The sequence below is a fragment of the Vulpes vulpes genome, chromosome X (genome assembly GCF_048418805.1).
Source record: "Vulpes vulpes isolate BD-2025 chromosome X, VulVul3, whole genome shotgun sequence".
In the NCBI taxonomy this organism is placed as follows: Eukaryota; Metazoa; Chordata; class Mammalia; order Carnivora; family Canidae; genus Vulpes; species Vulpes vulpes.
The window spans coordinates 98,122,494-98,142,251 of NC_132796.1; the positions used below are offsets into that span (position 1 = coordinate 98,122,494).

General features: G+C 40.3%; 1 protein-coding gene across 2 annotated transcripts in view; it reads right to left on the reverse strand.

Moving 5' to 3' along the window:
• Positions 1 to 17,633, reverse strand: part of AIFM1 (apoptosis inducing factor mitochondria associated 1) — a 33,027-nt gene extending 15,394 nt beyond the window's left edge. The window contains exons 1-6 of one of the 2 annotated variants that reach the window (XM_026018111.2): positions 17,305 to 17,633; positions 8,676 to 8,806; positions 3,977 to 4,076; positions 2,775 to 2,899; positions 2,518 to 2,648; positions 1,007 to 1,097 (exon numbers count right to left, since the gene is read on the reverse strand). In XM_026018111.2, coding sequence (XP_025873896.1) covers positions 1,007 to 1,097; positions 2,518 to 2,648; positions 2,775 to 2,899; positions 3,977 to 4,076; positions 8,676 to 8,806; positions 17,305 to 17,410 — 684 coding nt within the window. In that variant the 5' untranslated portion in view covers positions 17,411 to 17,633. Of the gene's footprint in view, positions 1 to 1,006; positions 1,098 to 2,517; positions 2,649 to 2,774; positions 2,900 to 3,976; positions 4,077 to 8,675; positions 8,807 to 9,987; positions 10,131 to 17,304 lie in introns of both variants that reach the window. The other variant, XM_026018110.2, reaches the window with a different exon arrangement.
• Positions 17,634 to 19,758: the final 2,125 nt, after the last annotated feature.

The following is a 19,758-nucleotide window of genomic DNA, read 5'->3' on the forward strand; positions in this document are numbered from 1 at the left end:
GATCAATCCCTCCCCTTGTGCTCTGGATCCCATCTACTCTGGACTTTGCTCCTTCTGATAACCCTTCCCTCTCTACTGGAACATTGCCATTAGTTTACAAACACTTTCTAGTACCTCCCATTAAGAAAAATGAAACATAACACAACAAAATACCCTCCCTGGACCCCACAAATTCCCTCCAATAACTGCCCCCATTACTCAGGCACTAGTTTTTGTAAAGTCTAATGATATTTCCCATGCTGACCTAATACTTATTTTACTATCTTGAATAATATAGTCTCTTGTCATCAATAATCTCAAAGAAATGTTAGTGTGGAAAGTAGAAAGAAGAAAGAAGGGCAGAGGAGCAAATCTGGAGAGGGTACAGCTTCAGGGCCACACTGTCTTCCATGGTTTGACTTCTCTCAGAAAGTTGACATGTGATTCTAGGCTTTAAGATTTGCACTTCCCCCAGGAAGAAACACTAAGCAGTGAAGATTGGCAATATTAAACCTAAAATGGGGAATCCCTGGGTGGCTCAGCGGTTTAGCGTCTGCCATCAGCCCAGGGCCTGATCTTGGAGACCTGGGATCGAGTCCCACGTCGGGCTCCCTGCATGGAGCCTGCTTCTTCCTCTGCCTGTGTCTCTGCCTCTCTCTCTCCTCTGTGTCTTTCATGAATAAATAAATAAGAATCTTTAAAAAAATAGGGCAGCCCGGGTGGCTCAGCGGTTTAGCACCACCTTCGGCCCAGGGTGTGATCCTGGAGACCCGGGATTGAGTCCCACGTCGGGCTACTTGCATGGAGCCTGCTTCTCCCTCTGCCTGTGTCTCTGCCTTTCTCTCTCAGTGTCTCTCATGAATAAATAAAATTTAAAAAAAATAAAATAAAAAAATAAACCTAAAATGACTCCATTCTTCTTCTATGAACTACAATGGCAGGACAGACATAAACGAAAGTGGGAATACAAGTCACCATACTTGCTGCCCACATGGCGCTTGACAAGGGAAGCAGCCTACTAGCTCACCTTCTTCCCGGTGAGGACAGCCACACCACCATTCTCAATGTGAGGCAGGTCCTGAGCAGCGACGTAGAAAGATGGTGGCTGGAAATATATGCTGTGCAGAGAAGAGGGATAAAATGCTATAAGCACTTGGAAAATGTTATAGCAGTTCCCCCACGGCTTCAGTAAAACTGTTGCAATCATGAAAAACTTTTAGGAACATTTTCCAGAGTAAAGTTTCCAAGGCTGCTTCATCTTGGTCATGACTTATTTACACAGAGGTATTTCAGACCAGTGGTTCTCAGCTGGGGGCAATTTGGCAAGGTCTGGAAACATTTCTGGCTATAACAGCAGAGGGGAGAGAGGCTTCTGCTATCTAGTGGGCAGAAGCCAAGGATGCTATGAAACATCTTACAATGCACAGAGCAGCCCTCACAACAAAGAATTATCCAGCCCTAAATGCCAATACTGCCAAGGTTGAGAAATTCTGCTCTGGATTTAGGTTCATTTCAAAACTAGAAGAAGGGCCCCTGGTGTGGCTCAGTCAGTTGAATGTCTGCCTCTTGGTTTTGGCTCAGGTCATGATCTCAGAATAATGAGATCAAGCCCTGCATCAGGCTCTGTGCTCAGTGGGGATTCTGTTTGAGATTCTCTCTCTCTCTCCTCTCTCTCTCTCTTAAATAAATCTTCAAAAACAAAACAAAACAAAAAACAACAAAAAACCCAAAATTAGAAGAAGACCACCCAAAGAGCTGGCATTCACACCTCCACCCAAATGTGTGTCCAGAATGGTGCTGGTCAATGGACAGCTAAGCTAGGTAGGTCTAGCTCCCGAGAGGATTTTGCCTTAAATAGTAGACATTACCTATTAAGTATTATTTAAGGGATGGCTAACATAACTGACAGTATGCATCCTGCTTGGCAATAGAACATGATAATGGGGGTGAGGGGGATAGGCAGAGTTGTACAACTTAGTCCAGTATCAAAAGTATCACTAGTGAGAAAAAACGGACCCCAAAACATGGTACTGAAATCAAGAGATCCATGGAGTCCTTTAGAAGGAAAAGGCTTCTGGACCTGTATTTCCAAGTCTTTTGTGCAAATGTTTTAATAAAGAGTTTCTTCCTTACAGTGTTCCCACTCTATTCCTGCAATTCTGAATGCCTGCTAGGGTAACAAAGAAAATGCCAGAGAACAGTGTCTTTTCTTTTGCTTTCATGGGAGACACCTCGGCAAGTGGAAATGACAACACAGGCCAAGTTGATCTTCACAGCAGAGGTCCTGGAAATAGGAGCATTCGTACTTCAGAGGCCAACATTATAGCTTTACTTGTTGGCAGATCTGGTAACAGAATCCAGGACTCCTGCCACGGGAGCCTGCTGCCTCTAAGTTGTACCAAGTGTATACCCCAGCAGACTCCAGTGTGCAGCCAAGGCATCTCTCCTATGCACTGTACACAGTCTGTAAAATCCTGACTGATCCCCTGTGCTTAGATGAAGTTGCTAGTCAGGCCCATTTTATGTAAGTGAACACACCTTCTCTCTTTTCCATTCCACTGTCTGAATCGCAGCGTCTTTGTGACATTTGGATCATCTGAAAACCACAGCTCTTTTGAAAGAGGAGGTCGCATGTATGGCAGCTCAGGATCTTCAGACACAATCAGTACCTTCAGTGTAAAATAATGATACTTATCATGGCCAAGTCACTTAAGAGGCAGATGTCAAAGGTTTTACACTGGCCAAGTGCTCGCAGACTATACCCTCCGTGCCAAGCAAAATAGTGTATGCCTTACCCTGGCCCCAGGATCCCGAGCCCGGATGGATCTGGCTGCAGCAAAAGCAGCAGTGCCTCCACCGATGAGCAGGAATGGAACATGACTTGGTACCCTGACTTGAGGAACTGGTTCTCCTTCCGGAGCTGTTAGCAACAGATCAGACAGGGTGAATTTTCTTAAAATCTCAGATGACTCCTTACCACTATTTAAAGTTTATTTACTTTTTTAGTAACCTCTTCACCCAACATGGGGCTTGAACTCATGACCCCAAGATCAAGAGTTGGAGGCTCCTCTGACTGAGCCACCCAGGTACCTCTATTTAAAAAAAATCACCTTTCACTTATTTCAATCCTTTACACAAAGCTAATAAAACACTGTACCTATATTAATCTTGGCAAATTCACAGGAGCCTGATGGGACAAGAAAAGCACATATCTTTTTCACTTCATAAGTAAAAAATATCCCCCAAAGAGGTGAATGATTTGGCCAATGTCATTCATTCATTAAGTCTTCACAATTAGAACCTAGCTTAAATATCTATTTCTAAAATGTGTCAGGAAGTATGTATCAGAAAGCTTCTGCTCTTCCCATTAACTTCCTAATGACCAACAGGAAAATATTAAGCTCAGTTTCACATTTTGTTAGCAGTAAGGGGGGAAAACCCAGCACGTTAACTGGGGATGATTATACGATGTTCAAGAAAAAGGAGTTATTTGAAGAAAGCAATGTAAATTGCCTACCTAGAGTTGTGGGGCTTATTAAAGGATTAAAACACTCCTCTCTCTGAAAAATTAAGCCAGTCATGGCGATGGAAGAGGATGGTTAGGGCTATTTGCTTTAGGAAAACAAATATATTTTTAACAACTTGAAACTCCAAGGACTCTAAAGCAGAACAAAACAGACCAAAATAATTTCTTCATTGAAAAAAGGCCTTCATGTCTTTCCCAACAATTTTCTTCACCAAGCTTGCCTTTTGAATTTAAAGTTTGCATTTTAAGAGTCTAATATAGAAAAACAACCAATCATAATCATCATTAATGACTATTCTCAAACCCAAATTCCAGTCAAATACCTTAATAAATTGCACTCAGGCGTGGGGTAATTCCATAGTTTCTAGAGTTTACAATCTCATAGAATCATTGTGTAAGACATCTGCAAAGCATAGCACCCAAACTATTTTTAACTTGCCCCTCAAATACTGAGTCTCAAATAATACTCACCAGGTGATGTGGCCCTTTTCTGTTTCTCTTCTGGTGTTAGCCCTAACCCTGACATCCTTTCATCGTATCTTTTTTGATCATCTTTTATAGTCTTGTAGGCCTGCAGATCCAAACATGGAGAAAATTTCATCATAGAGCTAGCTCATATCATAAGTAATATCATTATCTTTCAATTAAATGAGAAGCTTTTGTCTAATGAAGTTTTTCTATGTTAAAATCACTAAGGCAAAATTATTTTCTCAAGAAAAAAATAATCGGTATATACACACTTGGTCTAGAAAGAATAAAGGTATGCAGATAAAAAGGTTTCAGTTTCAAATTTCCTTAAGCTACATGTAAAGAATTTTCCTTATATTTAAGTCTGAAGCTACAGCTAAAGAAAAAAAAAAAGAAAATCATTTTATACTAGAAGAATAAAGGACTAAACTTCATTGGATTTTAAAGTTTTATCTATTTATTCAAAAGAGAGAAAGAGAGAGAGAAAAAAAAAACGAGCAGGGGGAGGTGCAAAGGGAGAGGGAGAAGCAGAGTCCTTGCTGAGTGAGGAGCCTGATGTGGGGCTTGATCCCAGGATCCCAAGATTGTGACCTGAACTGAAGATAGTCGCTTAACTGACTGAGCCACCCAGGTGCCCCAGGGTTAAATTTTATAAAAAGGAGGTTTGGACCATGCTGGAAATCATGCTGTGAAACCAAGCTATACAGTTCTGGATAGGAAACCGGGACATTATGTTTTCCTGGTAGATGTCCAAAGTTTTGCTGGGTACTCCACTGCTGTCCTGAAACATGATTGCCTATATCCTAGTCTCATAGAATAACTCCTCTTTCCCTTAATGGTCTATCCTTCTTCTGACACTTACTGATATTTACCAAGTGTCAGACACCTTCCTTAATCACCTATTTCAAATCTACTATCTTCTCTAGCTGTTCAACTTGAAGACAGGTCCCTTAGCATTAAGACTAGTTAAAAAAAAAAAAAAAGACTAGTTTTTTTTTTAAAGACTTTATTTACTTACTTACTTATTTATTTATGAGAGAGAGAGAGAGAGAAAGAAAGAAAGAAAGAAAGAAAGAAAGAAAGAAAGAGAGAGAAAGAGAGAGAGAAAGGCAGAGACACAGGCAGAGAGAGAAGCAGGCTCCATGCAGGGAACCCGACGTGGGACTCCATCCTGGGTCTCCAGGATCACGCTCTGGGCCGAAGGCGACACGAAACCACTGAGCCACCCAGGCTGCCCATAATTTTGTTTTTTTTTTTAAACATACAGCATTGGAGTTTTTTGGAGATTTAAAAAATATGGGCAAGAATGACTTGTTTTAGTTACAACACTTTTGCTCTTTTGTACCCCAAAGGCTTAACAAGACAGAAAATTAAGGCACTGATGTCAACTGAAATCCCAGATCATTAATTAATCAAAGGAGAAAGTAAGGACATAAAACCTGTTTGAAGAATATTTCTATGAGCCCTTTACAGAGCAGCCCATTAGGCAGTGGGCTCTAATGAGGAACCTGGACCCTGAGACCTGCACTTAACATTTATCAGCCTGGAAATATCTAACATATAATATGAATGGATTAGAAAATTAAGCACTGAGGTGCCTGGGTGGCTCAGTTGGTTAAGTGTCTGCCTTCAGCTCAGGTCATGATCCTGGGGTCCTGGGATCAAGCCCCATGTCAGCTCCCTGCTCAGCGGAGAGCCTGCTTCTCCCTCTTCCTCTGCTGCTCCCCTTGCTTATGCTCTTTCTGTCAAATAAATAAATAAAATCTTAAAAAAAGAAAATTAAGCACTGTACATTAAAAGTGAATGGCTATTCCTTGAATTCACCACTAAATTCATAAAATTAATAAACTGAATTCAACTGATATCAATTTTAGGAAGAAAGCTTTTTACCTTGCCATCAGATACTACACACGAACCCAGTATTTACCCATACCTAAAAAATTTTCTTTTAAGAAAGGAAATTTGACCTAAACAGATGGCTTAAGCTGGTCAACATGAGTGAACAGAGAAATAAACTGGGGTCATGTTCAGACAGAGATATCCAAAAATAGCCTAGGCTCTCTTACACCTCCTAATGCCTTCACACGTGAAGGGTAAAGCAGACCAAGAAATACCTTGAGGTTTAGTGGAGAAAGGACAAAAATGAGGTTTGTCATATATTTCTATACATATATATTTATGTATCTAGCTTTTAAATATTCTGATATGAAACTGTTTATAGACATACTAAATAAAAACTTACTTTCCCCCCAAGTGTTGCTGTATTCCCAATTTGCACAGATTTCCAGTTGGTGACATGAATACATGTCAGATTAAGAAAAACTACAAATCTGTGAAAAATATCACTGGACACAACTTTTCTAAACAGATTTATATGGTGGTGTTTATCTTCCATGAAGAAATTTGAAAGGAAAAAGGTCATTTTGTGAGGCAATATGATTTTACCAGTTGAACAACCAGTTGAACAAGTTGGACAAAGGGCCCCAACTCTAAATCTCATTAAAAAGTTTAAAGGCCATGTAGGTCTGCTGACAAATAACAGAACTGAGGTCAGAAGATCTGCCTTCAGTCCTAGAGAAAGTCACTAGAAAGAGGAGGAGGAATGCCCACATCCATGCCAATCAGGAGTTCCTATTTGCGAACTAAGCCAAAGAAGTGCTATTCAGATCAGTGCTTTTCAAACTGAGGTTGCAACCCATTGGTGGGCTATAAAATCAATTTAGTAAGGTTATAATCAGCATTAAAAAACAAATAGGAGAGAATAAAACTATCAGAGTATATCATATATCACACCTACTAAGTATTATTTTGAATTTTGTTTGAGTCTAATGTATTTGTAGTTAGATAATGGGTTGCCAGATAAAATGTAATTTTCTGTGAACTGTGGCAAAAAAATGTAAAAAATAACTGGTTTAAAGTACAGACCTCAAACAAACATTTCAGAAAAATGTCCCTTGTTCTTAGTTCCACTCCCTTGGTTTTGGAGGGTAGAGTGGGTGATAAGGAGATCCCAAGTCAGGAGTCCCTAAAGTAGTGTTTGTACTCAAATTAGGAACACTTCCTCATGTGAGAGAGAAGTTATGAAGGAATAGCACTGTGGATTGAATGTCTGTGTCTTCCTCCAATTCGTGTGTTCGAAGCCCTAACTCTCAATGTGGTGGTATTTGGAGATGAGATATCTGGGAGGTGATAAAGGTTAAATAGGGGTGGGGCCTTGATCCAATAGGGCTGGTGCTCTTATAAGAAGAATAAGAGACTCCAGAGCTATTTCATTCTCCCTCTCCCTCTCTCTCCCTCCCTCCCCTATTTGAGGACACAGAAGAAGGTGGTCAAGCCAGGAACAGAGCTCTTACCAGAACCTGAGCATGCTGACACCCTGATCTTGGACTTCTGGCATCCAGACCATAAGAAAATAAATCTCTCTTGTTTAAGCCACCCATTCTGTGTTCTTTTGTTATGGCAGTCAGGGCAGACAGACAAACAATACATAACTTATGGCTACATCTCATCAAATCTGAACTCCGATTTTTAAGTTAGCAGTTCTTGTGAGACTAAGAGCAATTTTGGAGGATAAAAACCTAAGTGACCTCAGATCACATTTTAAATGATGTAAAACCTAATATAAAACTTTATAGAATGGTTCAATAACAGTGGTAGGTAGACAAAAGCTTATCATTTAACCTGAAACCACTATAATCTAGTAGCTTTACTATTACCAGTGTTGGATAAACACAGAGGGCAATGAGGCATTTAAGTGAATGGCTTGAGAGGAACTTGTGCTGTGGAGGTATTTCCAAGGCGGAAGAAAGCAACAGTGACTCGTGGCTCTGACTTGTGGCCTGGCATCAAGAAATTTGCCTGGCCAGCTCTGTGAAGGCCATCCAACTCTGGTACAGCAACATAAACCAGAGGTTTAATAGGTTTCAGCTGTTGCAAACATATCAGATGCAAACACTTTACACCTATTTTTGAATGAATGGGGTGGAACTGATGGCAAAAGTCAAGAGCTAGGAAATGGAAAGGTAAAGAATCAGAGGGTAGTATCTAAATTGTGAATGAGAGGCATTTACAAAAGCAGTCGACATGAACGTGTTAGCTTATACCACTTCAGCCACTAGTTTGACCAAATTAGAGATTACAAAAGGGACACTGCCAAATGAATTTACTTTGAAATAGAGGCTGGGGGTGGATGGGGAGAGTACTGTAATTCTGTGGCTTTTTGGACCTCCTCAGAAGCATTCAATAAAATGCCTTTTCACAATAAAAGTGGGGTTATTTCTGACAAAACACAAAAATTAAGTTTTACCTAGAATGATCCAAAATGGATGGCATTCAAGCTACTTTTACTTGCTTATTCAATATTTACTCTTTGAGACTATCTTGTTAGGTATGCAGCACTAAAGCACAATATAATTTAGCATCTTAAAAAAGGGTTATGAACTTCGTAAAAGTTTCAAAGGAAGGGTTAATGATGAGGATTTAAAATAATCATTAAATGTATGGCTTTAGATATATCTGGTAGGACTTCAACAGTTTGAAAGATGAGGTCTGAGGGCTCCCTAGTGACTGACAATGTCCCTTTAATAAATACCTAGAAAGCACATGCTGTGATATTTCATTATATTCTAATGGATCAAGTTTTCATTAGTTGCCATGGTCTCACCCCCCCACCCCAAAATATATTTTAGTGTAAGCATCTTACATAATAAACTCCTGCCCCAGTGACTGTTGCTCCTACAATTAAGAAGTATACTAGGCTGCTGCCATCTTTCACAGAAGCACCTGTAGACGCTAGTGATCTAGAAGGGGATCCTAGATGATCACACTGCACAACTGTAGGTAAAGATAAGGCCAAGAAAGAAACAAAAGGAAATAGAAAAAGCACTAAGCATTAATGAAGAAACATTCCACACAAAGGCAGGGAAGCATTTTTGGTTACCCTGTGCTTAAAAAAAGAAAAAAGTGCTGCTCCAGGACTGGAAGAGGATGTGTACTTCCTCAGAGTCTGTTATCGGCCAGAGCTCCCCTACTTCTGACTCTGGGTTGATTCACAAGTGGCAAAAACTGTCTCTTTGTGCATTTGGGAGTCAGGTCAGGGAATGACAATCTAGGTAACTTTAAGTCATTTTCATCTCCCTGTTTTTATAATCTAGTGACCAAGGAACAAAGATAATTTCACCATCTTACCAATGTGGAAAAAACATTGCAATGGCATCCAACCAGTCACTCTTGGGGAGTGAAACAAACAGCTTCCTTCAATCAAGGGTATTACAAGGTGTTATCTAAGTTGGTTCACTCAACCTTACGTGATCCAATTTTAGATGATCTGCTTAGTCACAGTAAACATTGCCAAGTTAAAAAAAAACACCCACAGAATAATTCCTCTGTGGCCAACTAAGCCAATCAGAGTTCATTTAAGGAGATATAACTGTGTTAATATTACATAGCATTTAAAACTGTATTTCTCACCTCACACAAATTCCATTCTAAAATTGTAGATCTTAGGCCAACTAACTTCCATAATTTAGTCTTTGGGTGAGATTCAGGGATAGTTCTCCTTTTAGGAACATTTAATATTTTGGATTGAAAGCTGTTGTTTTTTAATGTCTATCCCAAGCTGAGGAAGAAGTATTTGACAAATGGGTCAAAATCAAATATTGTGCTAAGGAGCTGCAATGCATTCTGACCTATTCACAGGTTAGTGTGTCATATCCAAGAGAATGGGTACAATATTGTGTATTAGTCCAATCTAAGAGAACACAGTAGCTTTCAAGTAATGAGTAAAAAGACAAGTGAAAAGAGCAAAGCTAATCAACACGAGATTAAAGTTCCGTCATTCCCAAATTGGCTCTCCCAGGATTATTAGACAGTAGGCACTTTAAAGAAGGCTCTTTGGAAATTTTTCCAAAAGGAGAAAGGGGAATTAGTTGCAAAAGTGTTAAAGCAGAGTAGTACTGAGTCTACTAATGGGAGCTGTTTGGCAGCTTCTTCACACAAGCTGCTTTTCTACTTACATATGCACCAGCTCCTATTGTTGATAAGCCCACAATAAGGACTAACACAGAATTATCGATTTTGCCCCCTGATGCACCAGAGCTAGCCATTTGTCTTGCCATCTGGAGTTCTAGAGGAACATGCCATCGCTGGAACAAGTTGCCTAAGGAACACAATTTATTAAGACACACACACACATACAAAAATAAAATAGTTAATACATGTTTATGACGAGAGGTCAGTGCATTGTACAAGTAAAGGCTTAACTGCCCAATGGGCTGCATGATGCTCACTGTTAAATGACCAAGAAAAAAAATCATCAGAACTGTACAAATACTACAGGTATTAGAATCTACACACTTAAATTGTTGGGGTTTTTAAATAAGAGTATAATTTAATGCTGCCAGGGAAGAAATTTATAGCTTCCAGAAAAGATAATGAAAAACAAATGGGACCTTCTCTGATTGACTTATTTCACTCGGCACTGAGGGAGCACTTGATGGGATGAGCACTGGGTGTTATTCTATATGTTGGCAAATTGAACACCAATAAAAAATAAATTTATAAAAAAAGAAAGAAAAAAAAAGGGCAGTTCATAAAAAAACCCTTCTCTCTTCACATTCTCACTATAAATAAAGTAAACGCAGAGAGATGACTGAATAGGTACAAAAAGTTAACTGTAGGCTGCCTAGGGCATTATAACCACCACTTAAGGGGTAATTTAAATGGCTGGCTCAAACCTTGCACAAAATAATAAAGCCCTGCAACACAACCTAACCAGGACACAGTTCAGTTTTTTGTGAAAGGTGATGTGTCCTGGAAGACAGAAATGTTAAAGCACAAAATAAGAAATAAAAGTATTTTTTAAGTGGGTATATCTTTTCTGAAGAACTAAAGAACTTCAGGTTATAAAATATTTTTAAAATATTTTTTAGAATGATGAAATTTAAAATATCAACTACTTGGCTCTTAGTCCTCCAAAATAATGCAAAAATTATGTTGATGTAAAACTCTGTACGTCCATGTAATTATCTGATAATTATAACAACTCTCATACATGGAAAAAAAGGAAGGTCTCAGTACCTTCTCTGCTTATGATAGTCCTCATGTTGACTACTGACCTTGAGCAGGGGGTTGCAATTTTTTTCTGTAAAGGACCAGACAGTAAAGATTTTCAGCTTTGCAGGCCATACAGTCTCTGCTGCTGTTGCACAAAAGCAGCCACAGACAATGTATATGTGGGCACGTATGAATGGGCTTGACCATTTTCTAATAAAACTTTATGAGCACTAAGGTGTGAATTTTAAATAATTTTCATGTGTCACAAAACAGTTATTTTTAGTTTTTTTCAGCCATTTAAGAAAATGTAAAAACCAATCTTAGTTCAAGGTGTATGCATACAAAAGCATGTGGGTTGGGCCTATGGGCTGCAGATTGCCAATGTGGATCCAGGGCAGTGGTTCTAAACCTGGAGCATGCATCAGAATCCTCTGCAAGGTTTGTTAAAACACAGATGACCAGACCTACTCCCAGAGTTTCTGAGTCAGGAGATCTAGAATGGGGGCTCAAGAATTTGCATTTTTAACAGGTTCCTAGGTGATGCTTATGCTGCTGGTCTGCACTTCTAGAACCAGCGATCTAGATGCAGATTCCTGGTCTGACCAGGCTTTAAAAGACAACAGAATGGGCACTGGTTGTAGCATCTCATATAAGAAATATGGAGCTTCCCTCCTTGCTTCTACAATTTCAGGGCACGGAAGAGTAAAAAAAGGTCCAAATCAGGTCTGCAGTCTCTTACCTGAAATCCTTAGGAACATGTGTATTCCAGAACTCAGAACTGTTTAAGTATACAGCATATATATCATACAGTAAATAACGCCCAGCACAGAAAAGGGCAGCAACTCACAGTCACACACATTAATGTTTCCGTGAAAAATTTCAGAGTGGGATGAACAGAAGATTATAAGCAGCCTTTCACTCCAGTTTGGGTCAGGTTTCACTGGCAAATGAGTCCTAAAAACCTGATTTTTAGTCTTATTGATTCTTGAATTATACATAAGAGACTATAAACCTACACCCTTAGAAGTGGAAATGCATTTTTCTTTACCGTTTTTATTTCTTACCTGCTTTAGAATCCTTCATATGAAAAAAAATGGTTTATATTTGAAAATAACAAATCATGAAAATAAAAGCATGCAAGGGTAGAGAAGCGTATCTCATATGGGCAAGCTTTTGATTTTCAGAAACCCATAAAATGATTAAGCACCAGAAGTAGAAACTGACAACTCCCAGAGCTTAGTAAATGAAACTGGGTAGAAAAAAATTCCACGTGGTTTAGTTAAACAAATCTAGTTGTGTCCCCCATCTCCACCTCAAGTTTATTTACTGAAAATAAGTTGTTTAAAACAATTTCCATTTATTATCCCTCTAGAAGATCCCACATCCAGATGTAACAACTTTGTTTTAATGTGATACTAATGTGTTCACTCTGTTTTTGCTGGCTTTTCACAAACTGATAAAACAAAGAATGTAGATTTAGGAAAGTTCAGCAGTTTTTGCCTTGATTTGCCAAAAAAGACACTTAAAAGTAAATTAATTTTTAAAAAGTAAATTGGATAACATTTAAACTACTTCCTGAAAAGAAATGTAATATACTATTATTATTAACAAACCAAATTTTTACATACCTCCCAAATGACTTTAATTTTGCAAGAGTGTGGTAAGTATTGTATGGATGTTTATATTTCCTTTTCCCTCCCTCCCCCACCGCCCCTAGTTTCCTTTTACCCATAAAATTACTCTCACACCTTTCCCTCATATCTTCAAAATTTTACATCGTGGCCAAACATGTCTTTTCACTTGTCTTGCTAAGGTGGGAAGCCAACTTACTCCTTGACTTATGGCACCAGTGTGTTTTAGATTTTCCTTGAGATTTTCTACAATCAGACCACACAAAGCGGTAACATTTTCTTCTTCACACTCGGGATTCAATTTTTTTTTTATTTGATGCATCTGTATTATGATTGCCATTGTAGCAATAATCAGCACCTCTATCATATAATTACTTCTTTTTAGTGGCTGTAATAATTAAGGTCTAGAATCTTAGCAAGTCTGATTAGAATACAATATTGTCTATATTCACTATATTGTTCAAGGATTTGATTCTTGAATTGTTGTTACAATTGTATTTCGTGCCTAACACACAGTAGGTGTTTGCTCAATAAATATTTGTTGAACCAATTAATGCAGGAAGGAAAGAAACTCCTTCCAATTCTACAATAAGTACTGAACAATTGATGAATTCTTTGCAAAGAAGTTTAGCCAGATCTCATATATTTCAGGTTGCTTAATAATAAATTAGTAACCTCAAATACTATAGACTAGCATTAGAATAGTACCTAAATCAGCAAGTTCATTTCTGTAGATTTAATAATCTCTTGTTTTTCCATACTCCCAGAAAGCCTTTTCCAGAAACACATCCAAAAAACCGAAGCTCCTAGGGTTCTCAAATTGTTAAGAAGTCCACATGCTCTTGAGTCTTGTTTTCTGAATGTCAAACTGATTTTTCTAACATGGATAAAACACAAGACAGGACAAGCCTACACGATCTGTCCACTGTAACTAGGTACCTCTTTGTAAAGAATGCAACAACTATTTCCCTTCATCAGCTCCCTCATTTTTCTTTAGCATCAACCCCTGCTGTTATTTTAGATGAATCATAGTAGTAATAACTAGACAGTAGTGTGAACCACACTGAAGAAAGGCACCGGAGGAAAAATGATTTAGATGACAAAAAAGAAATCTCACTCTGGGGATCCCTGGGTGGCGCAGCGGTTTGGCGCCTGCCTTTGGCCCAGGGCGCGATCCTGGAGACCCGGGATCGAATCCCACGTCGGGCTCCCGGTGCATGGAGCCTGCTTCTCCCTCTGCTTCTCTCTCTCTCTCTCTCTCTCTCTCTCTCTCTCTCTGTATGACTATCATAAATAAATAAAAATTAAAAAAAAAAAGAAATCTCACTCTGTTCTGCAAAGTCCTTCACGTTACTAGGGTTCGACCACTGAGAATCTATCACATGCTAGAGACTATTCAAAGCGCTGAGGACACAAAAATAAATAGGACATAATCTCTGGCCTCAGGTAGTGCATGGTATAGGATGGGACAATGGCTGTCACTATTCTGAGTATCAGAAAATGGACTTAATACAAACCATGAGACTCAAGGTTGCTCAGTTTGTTTAAGCCTTAAAACAGTATTTCCCAAATTGCCTGATCATAAGAATTACATCAAGGACCTGTTAAAATATAAATTCCCAGGGCTGTCTCTAGGTCATTCTCATTCAGTAGGTTTGGGGCCAGCCCTCCACTTGTTTCACAAGATCAGACAGCTTTGGGAAACATGATCTAGAAAAAAAGTCACACTATGCAGCAATGCCCTTAAAATGTTAGAAAACATAACTTATTAGTTGGATGCAGAAAAGGCTGACTTTCCACAGATTTTTCTCCTGGAAAGCTTTGCCTCAGCCGAAAAAGTGGGGAAAGGCTCAACTTCTAGGCTTCTAGGCTTTGGGGGGAAAAAGTATTTGGCAGTTCTCAAGAAGTCTGGATCCTTGCCCACAAGGAGTCCAGCTTCCTTTTTAAAGAGGTGAGAAGGATTCCGAATAGAGAAAAATGTTCAAACATTTGACCCTCAGGTCAGGGGTCGGTGATCACTTTGATCACATGGGCAGCACAATGTTTGGTAACCAAATAAGATACTACAGAACAGAAGATATCTATTACCTAACCTATCTGCTCCTCGGTGCCAAATGCAGACATAAAATAGTCACAATTAATTGCCTTCAATCGGTTCTGGAAAGAGGTAGAGCATCCAAATAAAATAAATAAACAAATAATAACAATCATGTTTTTTTAAAAGATTTATTTATTTATTTATTCAGAGAGAGAGAGAGAGAGAGAGAGAGAGAGGCAGAGACACAGGCAGAGGGAGAAGCAGGCTCCATGCAGGCAGCCTGACGTGGGACTCGATCCTGGGTCTCCAGGATCACACCCCGGGCTGCAGGTGGCGCTAAACCGCTGCGCCACCGGGGCTGCCCAACAACCATGGTTTTAAGGCAAAAGGCAGCATATAATGAAAATGAATCTGACAATGGTGACAGATGTGGATGAGGTCACTTTAAGATGGGTGTCAAGTGGGCCGCCCAGTGGCTCAGCGGTTTAGCGCTGCCTTCAGCCCACGGCCTAATCCTGGAGGCCCGGGATCTGATTGAGTCCCCCTTCGGGCTCCCTGCATGGAGCCTGCTTCTCCCTCTACCTGTGTCTCTGCCTCTCTCAATCTCTCTGTCTCATGAATAAATAAATAAAACATTAAAAAAAAAGATGGGTGTCAAGTTTGCTAACATCCTGACAAAGAATTGGGGATGGGAGGAGAAAGGGGAAAACCGAGGAGAAATGGCATATAAAAAAAGAGGGCCTCTCCTCTACCTATGCAAAAACACACGGGAGATGCTATGATGTGAAAAAGAAATCAGATTATAAACAATTAGTAATCAAGCTACAAAACAGGGCTAATTCCTACAATAACAGAATCATTTCTTTTTAAAATTGTAACCCCACCCCGCCCATTTTTAAAGGCATATGATGTTGTACTGGAGCTTGGCCAAAGGACAGTAAGTGTATACAAAGAGATGGATAGGTATGTCAAGAAGTCAGAATATATTCTACAGACTGCCTTTAAACAATATAATGCAATGGAAGAAACCATTTTGAGTCTGCATTTTTCAGGAGTTCTAATATCACCAACCACCTTCAAATATCTAATAAATCAGTTTAGCTTTGCGGATCCATATTATTTAAATAAGAACTTTTGGTTAGACTTCAGAGTGCTGGTAAAAGTTGTGAATTGTAAGCAAAATAAGTACACAAAGTTTGAAAGGCTAGTATGGATGATAATCTTCAGCTTACCAAAGTTTCTGTGTAAATTTCTATACAACTTACATGGAGCACTATCATTTCAATGCATAAAACCCATACAGATTATACATAGGCAGGGTGTTAGTTTACAAGCTAAGGCAGAGGTTTTTAAGTTCCAAGAGCAATTTGTTTCAGGATATGTCTTCAGGAAGACAAATTAGGAAATGCTTTCATGAGGCATAGCAACTGAAAAAAACTGTTTAAATGCACATTTGCAAATACTCTAACATTTTAAGGGAAATATTTTCCACATTTTATTTTTAAAGCATCCAGAAGGTGGTTCCACATTGGAAAGGCCTCCAAGGATAACTTCTGATGTAGCAAATGTGAGTGTCCTAGGTGGTCATTCAAAAACAGATCTTTAAAAATCCAGCATTTCCTACAGGTGGATAATTCATTATCCCCATTAAGTTGTGCAGGCTGAAAATGAGCAAGCTCAAGACACGCTCAGATAAGTTCATGGAAATCTCATGCACAGTGTGCTAAAGGGGAACTGGGTGTATTGGTGTATTCTTAACTTTTTGAGGTCAAAATTTAGGAAGCACATGGAGATGTGGCAAGTGGATTAGGGGCATAAAGACTGGCAAATTATCCTTTGCTCCACCTATTAGTTAGGTATGTGACCTTGGGCAAATAATTTCACCTCTCTGTGTCTCTGTTTATTATCTATAAAGTGAGTGGGTTGAACTTTACCACAAAATCTCTTCCAGCTTTAAAATCTGGTGAAACAACTTCACGAAGGGCAAATACAACGCACTCTGCAAACTGTTTCTTTGAAGCCATAAAGACTATCAAGAATAACACGGACCAGACATTTCAAATTAATTCTGGGTCGACTCTCCTGGTGTCTGGTGCACAACCGACTGGCTCCTTATTTGAACCGCACTGTTTCTCTTTCACAGGGCACTCAAATATATGGATCTCATCTGGGGTTTGGAAAGTAGAACAGGTAATATCCTCATTTACAGAAAGAATTAAGGCATTGGGCTTAAATGCCTTGTTTCAAGTCTCACAATCGGCAAATGACAAAGTCTACTTGACCTCATTGCTCTAAAAAGGCAGACTGGGGGTGGCCGGGAGGTGGTATTGGCCAATACGAGACAGGCAGCTCTTCTGTTATCTCTGAACAGCAAACCCTCCCAGGAAAAGGCCCCAAGCGGACTACTGGGTTCAAATCCCTTGAAGGTCAGGTCGGCACGGCTCGCGAAACTCATGGTTTGGATCCCACCAATTCAGAATTCACGCGGCTGTGAGTGGGTTAAATTTTTCCCGGGGAGGAGGCAGGGGGAGGACTGTGAGGCACAGGGAGCCTATGGAACCCAGGCCCTTGGTCTGCGAGGTCGGGATTGCCTGGGATGGGTCAGTCACCTGGGAGCCGGTTCCGCTGCCTCGGGCCTCGGACGCACACTGTCCGCACCAAGGGCGCCAGCTTCTGCTTGAAAGCACCTGCCGCCAGGCTTCCACACCGGAACATTTCGGCAACCGCTACTCTGTACCTTCTCCTTTCCTTTCTTCTCACGGACCGACTGACGGGTCACACACCGTGGGCCCGGCCAGTTCCCCTCTCAGCTCCCTTCACACGCACTCTACGCAGGCTCCTCCTCCCAGCCCCGGGAGGGCATTGGACAGTTGAGCCGGCCTGCGAGAGCAGGGGAAAGGAAGAGCGACTGGAGCCCTACTGCGCAGGCGTAACACTCAGCGCGCATTGAGATTGGCTCGTACGGCGAGAGATTTGCGCACGCGCCTAGCTGCCCGCCCTGTTGCAAAGAACCCGGCCGGAGGTGTTTGCAAGTTTCCACGGCTTGGTGGTAACGTTTTCCGCTGAGCAAGTTTGGAAAGCTGTCCAAGGAGAGAGCCGTGGGGCCGCCTTGCTTGGCGGCTGTGGCCAGTGCGGCCCCGGTGTCGATGGCGGGAACAGCACCTCACAAAGCTTGGCCGTAGCACCGCGTTTTGTTCTTCTATTTTAGGCTACGAACTATTAGGTACACTAAGGCTTCCGGATTCTCCGGCTGTGGTCCACTTCCAGTCGTTCCATGGGTCCAAGCCAGAGTACCTGGCTTCCAGATTCGGAGTGGACTTCTGCCTTTCACAAATTGCGGGCACTTTCCCACCCAGCCCCTTTATCTAGGAGAAGTAATCATTCCGTTCTTTCCCAATATCGTTTTTATATTGTGCGATTCTATTCCTAGATGCTGTACCAGGTGCTGCGGATAGTCTCCTACTATTAAGGCTTCTGTGCTTGAAAGCAAGGATGCTGGCAAAAAGTTTTTTTTGCTTTGCAGAGAAATCCTAAGCAGGACCTTCGAGTTGTGGGAGGAGTAGGGTGAGGGGCTGAGTGTAAATAGGTGTTTTGATTCTCCCAACTGTAAGCTAAATTGGAAATAAATTTTTGACTCTTGCAAAACATATGCCTTTTTGACGTTTGGAGTTATATATTCATTTAACACGTATTTACTGAGCACTTGCCACTTGAACTATACTATGAGAGGGGTTCTGGGGCATGTGGAAAGTATAGGAAGTAGTCACTAGTTGGGAAGATGACATATACTATCATTTAAATAATACAGAATGTCTCACTCAGTGCCAGAGCAAGAGAAAAGTGTATAGGATGGAGTAGCTAAGGAGGGACTTCATAAAAGTATTACTTGAGCTGTGGTGTCTGGAGGGATGAATAGTAAAATTCAAATAGACAGTAGAGGCGGAGGAATGACATTTCAGATGGCGAATACACTGGGACCAAAGGTAATATTTTTGGTGGTTAGGCACCCCTTGACTTTAGATCCAGTCTTGCCCGGTTGAATCCTGGTTCTACCACTTGGACAAATTGCTTAACTCTCTGCCTCACTTTCCTCATCTACCAATCTCCTAGAGTTGTTATGAAGATTAAATGAGCTCATAGTTGTCAAGTATCTTAAAGGAAGCACCATGCTGTTTAAAAGGCTTAGAGGTATAAAACAAGTAAACCAACCCCCCAGCACGTTTTTTGGGACAATGGCAAAGAATACATACTAGTAAATAGATAAGGGCACGCTAATCTGGTGGGGCCAGATCTGACCCCGCAAAAGAGTTTGGCCCTAATCATGTAGGTGATGAAGTTATTATTATTTGTCTCTGTGGAATAGGGATAGAGAATGAAATCACAAAGTCCTTGTTTTAGGAAGTTTAACTCAGGAAGCAGTTTTAATTGGGTGAAAATGATCTAGGGTTCTCTTACTCATTACAAATAATATTCAGAAGTACAAATAATGGGTGACTTTTTAGGGCTGTTTAGGGGCATAATTATTGAAAATATCATTTCTTCAATATGGTAAAATTATATTTATTTAATATATTAAAAGGCCTTACAGATGTTGATATTTATTGCCATTTCTAGAAGCTAATAACAATAATAATCATGGAATACACAATCATCTGTTGGTGAAAGAGACTTTGGAACACACTGTCACAATCATGATGATCAGGTGCCTATGAAAACAGCTGGATGGGGACACCTGGGTGGCTCAGTGGTTGAGTGTCTGCCTTTGGTTCAGGTCGTGATCCAGGGGTCCTGGGATTGAGTGCCACATCAGGCTCTTTGCAGAGAGCCTGCTTCTCTCTCTGCCTATGTCTCTGCTTCTCTGTGTCTTTCATGAATAAATAAATAAAATCTTTTAAAAAGAGAGAAAATGGCTGGGTATATTTGAAAGGCATTTAGTGATGCACAATTAACACAAAGAAAAGGTGCTGTATAGCACATTTATTTTTGCAATAGGTGCAATGAAGTACTTTAAAAAAAACATATTTAGTGGGACCTGGGTGGCTCAGTCATTTAAGTGTCTGCCT